Genomic DNA, 11,445 nt, shown 5'->3' with positions numbered 1-11,445 from the left:
GCTTTGGGGCCAAACATCGTTGCTAAATTAGTCTGTTTGAAATACATAAAGAAGCTTTTAGCCTCATACAAGTTAGCTTTGCCTTCAGCTCATAGAACTTTCAGGATTATAAACGCCTTTGTTTCTGATTATGTTATATTCACTGTAAGAGTGGCAGACAATATTAAAGTGAACAGATAAAGTTACCTGGAATCTTAACACATAGAGACACGCTTTGGCACCTTCATGTCTTGCTTTGTAATCTAGGACTGGCGAGCCTGCATGTATAAATATGTACTGAAAAGCAAAAGCGATCTCACACTCCAAATTCTTGTTTTATGAATTGCTTTTAGTATAAACAAATTGTAGTCCTCATTTCTTACAATGTATACACATAGGTGCACACATGCATGCACACACGCACGCACACACATGCACACACATACACACGCACGCACATACATGCACACACACGCACACACACTCATGCGCACACACACATGCACAGACGGGTGCACACACACATGCACACACACACAACGATGACTTCATGGCATTTCATTATACGTATTATTCTGTGACAGTTCACCTAATTCTCTAGTGGTTAATATTAAAGTCGCTTCTACCTTTTTCCTATTATTTGAAACAAATGCTGTGATGAGTATTCTTATATTACCATGGCTTGTGGCTAATTTCCTTTTTGTCTCTCCCTCCCCTGTCCCGCCAGAAGAAGGTCTGTGCCCACAGATCTCTCCTTGTCGAACCACCTCACTCCAGTCAGTGTGGAGCAGCAGGTGACAGAGTCTCCAGCGTTCTGCCGACACTTCAAGTTTTTCCTTCTCCGCTCAGACACAGCCTCGGGAGCCATCAGTACAGACCGCAGGAGAGCCGTGCCCAGACTGATCCCTGCAGGGCGGTCTCCTGCTCAAAGAAACAATTGGGAAATTAGTCACAGAATCAACCTGCAGGGGACTTAAAGCCTCTGTGATGGGATTTATTGCACTGGAGATTTGAGAGCTCAAAAACCTAGTGCATAAACATTGGATTTTGACGTTATAATAAAATAAGCGCGGGGTTTTCCCCAGGTTAGAGGCTTCCCAGGTTGTTTTCTCGGGGACGACCTGTCACAAAGTGAGTGTTGGAGCGTTCAACAGCAGAGGCAAGCTGCACAGCAGGGTCACGCAAGTCCAAGGAAGGGCTCCGTATGCAGCTGGCTGCCCCTGCCCTCCTGCAGCACACTCCCCACTGTGGCATCTGTTGCCCCCGGGGACACTGGACATCCTTGGTTCCTCAGGTCACAGTCAACCGGCTCTAGCAAGCTCTCCAGTGTCTCTTCTTATAAGGACACTAATCATAACTCAATCATATGATGACTTCTTCTAACCCTAATCACTCCCAAAGACCCCTCTCCAACTACCATCACATGGGGGTCAGGGTGTAAATGTATTGAGCGGAGCACGGTTCCTAACGGTGGGGTTTGCACCTTACGAGAAATGTTTGAAATCAATGTTCACACAGACTAGAGGATATAGACACAGATGAGATGAAGGAAAAGCTGTATTTGGGTAAATTTTTATTCTCTTTCCTTGGAGCCAGCTCTAATGACCTCTAACACAAAACAGTTTTCAGTTTGTTGTTGAGTATCAGTAGATCTGTTTCTTTCCTTTTACTTCTTTAAACTGTCCGCTTTTATTGTCTTAAAGACCCCTGTGCAGATGTGATTAGTTCAAAAACAACAAGCCCATCATTTTACAAACAAAGATTCAATGTGTTAAATTCTCTGATTCATTAAGAGCTCCTTTAGCTCTGCAAACCCTGCGAACTAGGCTGCCGGCAAGCTGTTTGTTAGAACAACAGGTCTGTAAGGCATGTCCTAATCTCTAATTAGGGCCTCAGCCAGCAAGAATGTTCTCAGTTTCTGGAGAACATTATCTCAGCTTGGGTGCCTGGGGCATAAACAGGACCTGCCGCTACATTGGTTGTTGTCCTCGTACCTACAGGAGGGAACTCAGAAAATAAAAGGCATTTAGCTCCCAAGCAGAAACCAACCGACCAACCCGAGGAGTAGGAGTCAGCTGATTTTTCCATACCGGGAGTGAACACTGGCTTCCCATGGTCATGAGGAATATAAAATTATGGTTCTTTTAGACCAAAATGAGTTTACTGGAGTTAGGCACCCCTACGTGGGTGCGGCCTGAACACAACACCTCTACGTGACCAGCAATGGCAGTAACAGCCCCCTCAGCACAGTATGGGCTCTTGCTGTTCACAGGGTCTGCTTGGATGCCCCTGACCTTATTTCCTTTGTACTTCTTAGTGTGGGGAGGAGTTACCAGGCTTCTTGGAACTTGGGAAGAGAAGTAACCATGGCGGTGAGCTGAAAAAATAATTATATTTTCAGAAAAGCAATTATTCCTGCCAGACATTCTGATAAGTCTCCTGAAGCGCATACAGGTTTTATTACAACAATTATTTTATTGTCTTGTTTTCTGAGAGGCTGCCTCAAAATCTTCCAAAGACCAAGAAGGGAACTAACAACTTTGTTGTGAACTTCTATTAGTGTGCAGGGGCACAGCTGGGGTGGAAGTGGTGAGGGAAATATGTTTATTATTTTTTGAAGTAGGCAGTTTACACCATGGAGAAGATACCAGTTGAGCCCAGTTCTTCCCTTCCCGAAGCATTTCTATAGAAAGCTGTGTTGTGCTGTTGATCAAGAGGAGATACACAGCTCTCAGGGCCTCCTCACCTCAGAAAAGTCCCCGTGGGGATTGTGGCCACATGGAGGAGAGAATAAATTCAATATTCATGAGGCAGTCACTCACATGAGCCAGCATGCTTTAGGGCTCCTTGTTACCCAGCAGAGGGAGGAAAAGGCAGCTCAGCCTCTGAGCCCCACACCTGTCACTGGGCTCTGCCCCGACATCCTCTAGAGAACGCATGCACTGAAGAAAGGCTCTGTCACCAAAAAGAGTCAGACTCTGTACAATATTTGAAGGGATTTATTCTGAGCCAAATATGAGTGGCCATGGCCCATGACACAGCCCCCAGGAGGTCCTGAGAACATGTGCCCGAGGCGGTCGGGGTACAGCTTGGTTTTATAGATTTTAGGGAGGCAGGAGACATCAGTCAAATACATTTAAGAAATGCATTGGTTTGGGAGGCAGCGGCGAGGCCGCTCCACCGCACACGCACACACAGACCCCGGCAGTGGGGTCGCAGATGACAGGCCTGTCACATGGAAGCCCCCGCCGCCGCCGCCGCCGCCACCGCTGCTCCGTCGACAGCAGCAGTAGCCACAGCAGCAGCCCTGGGCAGCGCTACACTGAACAAAGGCCATCCCAGCTGCGGCCCAAACGCCCAGGCTTGACTGCCGTGAAGGCCAGCCCCGGGAAGGGGGTATGTTCTGTTTTGTGCTTTTTCTTTTAGAAGCTACTAAAGGGTGTCGGGGATGCTTCTGACTATTATGAAGGCCAAAAGGCCTGTTGACTGGGGCTGCTTTTAACCCTTTCTCGTTTGCTGATAATGCAGCTGTGTGACAGTAATCTAAGCTCTTTCCAAAAGGTCAAGTTTCACAAGAACATCTCCTCAAATTCATGACCATGGGGGATAGGAAGACCCCAGACTTTGATGACCCCCTGGCAGCATTTGACATCCCAGATATGGCTGATCCTAAAGCAGCTATTGAGAATGGACGCGATGACCACGAAAGCCACATGAAGCAGAATGCTCACGGAGAGGATGACTCCCACACACCATCGTCTTCCAACGTGGATGTCAGCATGATCTTCAAGAATGTTAGGAATGTCGGCTCCTCGGAGGGCGGGAGAAAGACGGTTACAACCACCAGCAATGGCCGACATAATGGGTTTCTCACAGCGTCCTCTCTTTACAGTTACGGTAAAGATGGAGCGAAGTCCTTGAAAGGAGACATGCCTGCCTCCCAGGTGACTCTGAAAGACGCGACGTTCAGCCAGTTTAGCCCGATCTCCAGTGCTGAAGAGTTTGATGACAATGAGAAGATGGAGGTGGATGAACCCCCGACAAGGAGGACGTGCAATCAAGCTTCAGGCCGAAGGTGTTGACGGGGTCGCCTCCCCAGCAGGACTGCAATAAGCTGAAGGCACTCAGAGGGGAAAACTCCAGCAAAACTGGACTCTCTACGTCAGGCAATATAGAGAAAAACAAAATTGTTAAGAGAGAAGCCAAAGCCAATTCTATAAACCTGAGTGTTTATGAACCTTTTAAAGTCAGAAAAGCAGAGGATAAGTTGAAGGAAAACTCTGACAAGGTGCTGGAAAACAGAGTCCTGGATGGGAAGCTGAGCTCCGAGAAGAAGGACACCGGCCTCCACGGCATTGAGCCACAAAGACAAAGTCATCCTCCAAGCTCTCATCCTGTATTGCTGCTATCGCGGCTCTCAGTGCTAAAAAGGCGGCTTCAGACTCTTGCAAAGAACCAGTGGCCAATTCCAGGGAATCTTCCCCATTACCAAAAGAAGTAAACGACAGTCCGAGAGCCACCAACAAGTCTCCTGAATCCCAGAATCTCATCGACGGGACCAAAAAACCATCCCCAAAGCCACCGAATAGTCCCAGAAGCATCTCAAGGGAGAACAGCAGCAAGGGCTCCCCGTCCTCTCCCACAGGGTCCACATCAGCAATCCCCAAAGTCCACATAAAAACCATTAAGACATCTTCTGCAGAAATCAAGAGAACAGTGACCAGGGTATTGCCAGAAGTGGATCTTGACTCTGGGAAGAAACCTTCCGAGCAGACAGCATCCGTGATGGCCTCTGTGACATCCCTTCTGTCATCTCCAGCATCAGCCGCCATCCTTTCCTCTCTCCCCAAGGCACCTCCTCAGTCCGTGGTCATGACCAATGCAGTTTCCCCTGCAGAGCTCACCCCCAAAACAGGTCACAATCAAGCCTGTGGCTACTACTTTCCTCCCAGTGTCTTCTGTGAAGACAGCAGGATCCCAAGTCATTAATTTGAAGCTTACTAACAACACCACGGTGAAAGCCACACTCATATCTGCTGCCTCTGTCCAGAGTGCCATCAGTGCCATCATTAAAGCCAACAATGCCATCCAGCAGCAAATTGTCGTGGTGCCAGCATCCAGCCTGGCCAACGCCAAACTCCTGCCAAAGACTGTGCACCTTGCCAACCTTAACCTTTTGCCTCAGGGTGCCCAGGCCACCTCTGAACTCTGCCAAGTGCTAACCAAACCTCAGCAACAAATAAAACAGGTAATAATCAATGCAGCAGCCTCGAAAACCCCTCCCCAAAAGATGTCTCAAGTCCAGGTGGTGTCGTCCTTGCAGAATTCTGTGGTGGAAGCTTTCAACAAGGTGCCAAGCAGTGTCAATCCAGTCCCTGTTTACATCCCAAACCTCAGTCCTCCTGCCAATGCAGGGATCACGTTACCGATGCTTGGGTACAGGTGCTTGGAGTGTGGGGACTCCTGTGCACAGCACTTTGGGAGACCAAGGCAGGTGGATCATGAGGTCAGGAGATTGAGATCATCCTGGTTAACATGGTGAAACCCGTCTCTACTAAAAAAAAAAAATATATATATATATACAAAAAATTAGCCGGGCGTGATGGTAGGCTCCTGTAGTCCCAGCTACTCGGGAGGCTGAGGCAGGAGAATGGCGTGAACCCGGGAGACGGAGCTTGCAGTGAGCCGAGATCCCGCCACTGCACTCCAGCCCGGGTGACAAGGCAAGACTCTGTCTCAAAAAAAAGAAAAGAAAAGAAAAGAGTCTGACCCAGAGCTGCGACAGATGGATCGTGTGCATCAAAGTAATGTGCAACCATTGTACAAACAACCTCATTTTTTACAACAAATGCAGCCTCCTTTCCTATGCCCGTGGGCATAAGGAGAAAGGGGTGGTAATGCAGTGCTCTCACTTAATTTTAAAGCCAGTCCCAGCAGATCAAATGACAGTTTCTCCATCAAGCAATACTTCCACTTCAACTTCCACTCTTCAGAGCCATGTGGGAGCCGGCACACACACTGTCGCAAAAATTCAGTCTGGCATAACTGGGACAGTCATATTGGCTCCTTCAAGCACTCCCATCATCGCAGCCATGCCCCTAGATGAAGACCCCTCCAAACTGTGTGACATAGTCTAAAACGTTTGGAGTGTAATGAAGTCTTCCCGGACGAGACGTCACTGGCTACACATTTCCAGCAGGCTGCAGATACGAGTGGACAAAAGACTTGCACCATCTGCCAGATGCTGCTTCCTAACCGGTGCAGTTATGCATCACACCGAAGAATCCATCAGCACAAATCTCCCTACACTTGCCCTGAGTGCGGGGCCATCGGCAGGTCTGTGCACTTCCAGACTCACGTCACCAAGAACTGTCTGCACTACACGAGAAGCGTTGGTTTTCGATGTGTGCATTGCAATGTTGTATACTCTGATGGGGCTGCTCTGAAGTCTCACATTCAAGGTTCTCACTGTGAAGTCTTCAATAAGTGTCATATTTGTCCAATGGCATTTAAGTCTGCCCCAAGCACACATTCCCACACCTACACACAGCATCCTGGCATCAAGATAGAAGAACCAAAAATAATATGTAAGTGTTCCATGTGCGACACCGTGTTCACCCTGCAAACCTTGCTGTATCACCACTTTTACCAACACATTGAAAACCAGAAGGTGTCTGTTTTCAAGTGTCCAGACTGTTCTCTTTTATATGCACAGAAGCAACTTATGATGGACCATATCAAGTCTGTGCACGGAACATTGAAAAGTATTGAAGGGCCTCCAAACTTGGGTATAAACTTGCCTTTGAGCATTAAGCCTGCAACTCAAAATTCAGCAAATCAGAACAAAGAGGACACCAAATCCATGTATGGGAAAGAGAAATTGGAAAAGAAATCTCCATCTCCTGTGAAAAAAAACCAATGGAAACCAAGAAAGTGTCCAGGCCTGGGTGGACGTGTTGGGAGTGTGACCGCCTGTTCATGCAGAGAGATGTGTACATATCCCACGCAAGGAAGGAGCACGGGAAGCAAGTGAAGAAACACCCCTGCCGCCAGTGTGACAAGCCTTTCAGCTCGTCCCACAGCCTGCGCCGGCACAACCGGATCAAATACAGAGTCATCAGGAAAGTGTACGCCTGCTCACACTGCCCGGACTCCAGAAGTACCTTTACCAAATGATTGATGTTGGAGAAGCACGTCCAGCTGGTGCACGGCATTAAGGACCCTGCCATGAAAGAAATGACACGCCACCAAGGAGGAGGAAGCAGAAATAAAAGAAGACACCAAGGTCCCCAGTCCCAAGCGGAAGTTGGAAGAACCAGTTCTGGAGTTCAGGCCTCCCCGAGGAGCCATCACTCAACCACTGAAAAAGCTGAAAATCAATGTTTTGCAGGTTCACAGGTGTGTCGTGTGTGGCTTCACCACCGAAAACCTGCTGCAGTTCCACAAACACATCCCTCAGCACAAATCCGATGGTTCTTCCTACCAGTGCCAGGAGTATGGCCTCTGCTACACGTCTCACGTCTCCCTGTCCAGGCACCTCTTCATCGTACACAAGTTAAAGGAACCTCAGCCAGTGTCCAAGCAAAATGGGGCTGGGGACAATAACCAACAGGAGAACAAACCCAGCCACGAGGATGAATCCCCCAATGGCGCCGTGTCAGACAGAAATGCAAAGTGTGCACAAAAACTTTTGAAACTGAAGCTGCCTTAAATACTCACATGTGAACACACGCATGTGAGTATTTTTTGGATTCATCAAATCCAAAAGGATGAGCTCAGCCGAGAAACAGCCACAGATGCTCCATGAGGAAAATCCCTGTCCACATTGGAATAAAAAAGACATTTTTGTTACAAAAAGTTTGCAGTATAATAGAGTTAACAGTACTGTGTAGGCTGTTGCAATATATTCTCTTTCAACATACCTTCCTTCTTCACCTCATCGTATATATTCTCAATAAGTATTAATTTAAACAGTATTTGAGTTTCAAAGAGTTTATATATATTTAAATGAATAACTTTTTATACTCTTTGCTACACGTTTGTGTCAGTATTTAGTGGAAAACGATTTTAGTTGTTTTGGGTTAGAATTTTTCTTTTGGTACTGTTTCTTTAAAACAGAGTTCTTAGTAACAGGGGCAGTTCTGAATTCAAATAAACCATTTTGTATGTTTGGATTTTGAATGGGTTAACTAAAGACAGGCTAAAATAATGCCTTTTTTAAGTGTTTTCAATTTTTAGAATTCACTACATAAATCGTAAGTAATTGTGGGTCTCAGAAACACTAGGAACTTTTAAGTGTCTTAGCACTTCCTGGATATGCCTGCCCTGAGGGAGTGAGTTTGAGACAACGGCACTCCAGTGTGGGTGCAGCTTTGCCTTCAGGCCACGCCAAAGGGTGTTTAAAGCAGCCTTGCAGGTCGCTCCTTTCCCAGTTGTGGATAAAAACTGAAGCCAGGAATCTACTAAGGAATGCTGATTTCCTCAATTCCATTTTGAGGAATGGGGAAGGCTATTCTAAAGGAAAAAAACATGAGGCTGGTTTTCTGGGCAGATCTGCAAGGCTGGCTTTAAGAGCGCAAGGCGGGAAAGTAACGAAATGGCTGGACTACTAAGTTACAAATACGTAGTTAGACCAATAGATTTATATAGTCAGGTTTTTGTCATGCCATTTATTAACTATTACAGAAACGCAACTAAGAACATCAAGTATTTCTCTGGCTCTTGACAGAAAAAATACAATCAGTTGACTTAACCCTTTGCTGTCAAAAGAGTTGGCGTTTCCCGTTCGGTGTGCGGCTGCCAAACGTTGTGTGTCACGCGCGTCCGTGTGAGGAGACCAGCAAACAGACTTTGTGTGAGCAACAAGGCTGTTGGTTTCACCTGGGTGCAGGCGGGCTGAGTCCGAAAAGAGAGTCAGCAAAGGGTGGTGGGATTATCATTAGTTCTTACAGGTTTGGGATAGGCGAACAAAGTACCTTCTCAAGGGCGGGGAGAGAATATTACAAAGTACCTTCTTAAAGGCGGGGGAGAATATATCGTATCAGTTAGGGTGGGGCAGGAACAAATCACAATGGTGGAATGTCGTCAGTTAAGGCTATTTTCACTTCTTTTGTGGATCTTCAGTTGCTTCAGGTCGTCTGGATGTGTACATGCAGGTCACAGGGGATATGATGGCTTAGCTTGGGCTCAGAGGCCTGACATTCTGGTACTTGTCTTTTGGGAGGCACAACGTCAACCACCGACTTATCGGTGCAGCCGCCTGTGTGTTGCAATTGGCGGTTCCCTTAAGCACTGAGCCACCCGGGTTTAGTTCAGCCATTTCAAGAAGTATATTTAATGTCCGTAGTTCTGCTCTATTAAAATGCAGCAGAGGAACTCTTCGGTCCCTTCCGTTTACAGTCCTCTGAGACAGTTCTATTTTTTGGTTTTGTTTTGTGTTTTATTTCGCATTTTATATTTTGTATTTATCCCTGAACATGTTTTGTACTTTTTTTTTAAGAAAAGGAATTATTTTGTGTATATATAGAGACTTGCATGATATACTGTAGTCAACGTTCGGTTCCTCGAAAGGTCTTGCTGCTGTCAGGTGTTATACACTCCATCCATCATAACTATATGAAACACATTTCATATGTAAATAAATGTGGGACATTTGGCAAAAAAAAGAAAAGAAAAGAAAAGAAATACATTGGTTTGGTTCAGAAAGGCAAGCCAACTCAAAGCAGTGGGGAGCTTCCAGGCTATAGGTAAATTTAATTATTTTCTGGTTGACAATTGGTTGAGTTTATCTGAAGACCTGGGATCCATGGAAAGGAATGTTCAGGTTAAGATAAAGGATTGTGGAGACCAAGTTGTATTGTGCAGACGAATCTTTCAGATAGAAGACTTCAGAGAGAGCAGATTGTAAAATGTTTCTTATTGAACCTAAAAGGGTACCTGTCTCTTAGTTGATTATCTCCAGGATCCGGAAAGAAAGGAGGGAAAACAAAGGGGAAAGGGGATTCTCTACAGAATGTGGATTTTTCCCGCAAGAGAATTTGCAGGGCAATTTTAAGATATGGCAGAGAAACATGTTTTGTGGCAAAACTTTTTGATTTTTTTCCTTTGTTATGCCAGAGTCAGATTGGAAAGTAAGTCACGATACACAGGATTAAATAAAACCCATCTGATGAGAATGTACGGTTTGTAGCGCATGACTCCCCAGACCCGTTAGAATTTGGGCAAGATAAAAAAAATCAGAGCTTAGTCCTCGGGTTTCATGGCTCAATGAGTTTGAAAGCAGCCCACCTGGGATATTAGTCTTCGGTCTAGTAAGTACACACTGAAATCACCCCAGGAAGAGAAGCTGGCTTCCCTGTGAATGGAGAGCCCCTTAGTTGATTGTCGCTTCACATTCGACTCAGCCTGGACTTCAGGAAAACTCTGGGCTGGGGGCTGTGAGTGGAATTCCTACACACATGCTTCACCTCCTGCCCTCTTCAAGTCCACTAATAGTTGACTTTGGGTGAAACTGCAGGGGATGTTTTAAAAACGGCTTTTATTTCTATTTGTATAAACAAGCAGAAGTCAGGCTCCTATTGCCAATCCAAGCCTTTTTGGGAAGTTTTCCTCCAGCCCCAAGTCTTCGTGTGTCCTCCAAGGTCAGAGTCACCATTCTTTGGAGCAGCCCCAGAGGAGTGAAGTCTCCGCCTACCTGGTCTTCTTCCCCCCGAGGGATAAACCTGGGCCCAGCGCCCAGCTGCTGTCAGGGCAGAGTGATTATGAGCCAAGGAGAGGAGGGTCCCTGTAACACTGCATGACCATGCCTTCGTGGGTGGGGGGCCTCTGGCCCTGCCCATCACACACAGTTGCTGGGAACGCTTTGGCCAGCATTTCCTCCCGCAGTGAATTACCTTGTCGATTTCCAAATTCAATCAGTCAGCCTTCAGGCTGACTGGTCTATGTGCCCACTAAGCCACATGTTAAGTCCCATGTTCTCACTGCGGACGCTTACCAATACAACTTTGAAACTCTGAAGTGCTTCCCAGAAGCAGTGCCAGGAGGAGACACCAATCCTAGGTGGGTTTGTTTGTCCTGAGGCTAAGCTGTCCTCTCTACCCATGTTGTAGTCAGGGAGGTCCTGGCGTCAGTGAGGTTGGTGCCCTGCCCCATGTCCTCTCAGCCACCTTGAGTCCACCCCATGCTATAGCGGACAGTCCACATGCACACTAGAAGCTTCCCTGTCTACGTCCTGCCTCTGTCTGTGGCTCTGCCTATTTTTATCACACTGGGGTGAGGTGGGGTGGGGGACAGTTTACTTAGCCTGGCCTGGAAGTGACAAGGATTAAATGCCCTTAAGGGTACAGAGTTATGGATAAATAGCCCGTATTCCATGTTTCTTGGCAGGTCAGTTCTGAGCCATATTCTACACAGTTCCTCAGAGGGTCCCCAGGGAGACACCCAGCTGCTCGCACGGGCAACGTGCTC

At 46.9% G+C, this 11,445-nt stretch overlaps 1 protein-coding gene across 1 annotated transcript; it reads left to right on the top strand.

The window, feature by feature from the left end:
- The first annotated feature begins 2,941 nt into the window (after positions 1–2,941).
- Positions 2,942–11,003, top strand: LOC102144266 (zinc finger protein 532-like). Its single transcript, XM_065542841.2, is given in 8 exon segments — positions 2,942–4,017; positions 4,020–4,340; positions 4,343–4,884; positions 4,886–5,451; positions 5,732–6,102; positions 6,105–6,895; positions 6,898–7,083; positions 7,085–11,003. Coding segments are annotated over 8 exon segments (3,297 nt in total). The 5' UTR covers positions 2,942–3,572; the 3' UTR covers positions 7,160–11,003.
- The last annotated feature ends 442 nt before the right edge of the window (positions 11,004–11,445 follow it).

This window comes from Macaca fascicularis, chromosome 3, assembly GCF_037993035.2.
Source record: "Macaca fascicularis isolate 582-1 chromosome 3, T2T-MFA8v1.1".
NCBI lineage: Eukaryota > Metazoa > Chordata > Mammalia > Primates > Cercopithecidae > Macaca > Macaca fascicularis.
The sequence above is the reverse complement of the archived record's forward strand: the minus strand, read 5'-3'. Positions and strand labels throughout refer to the sequence as shown.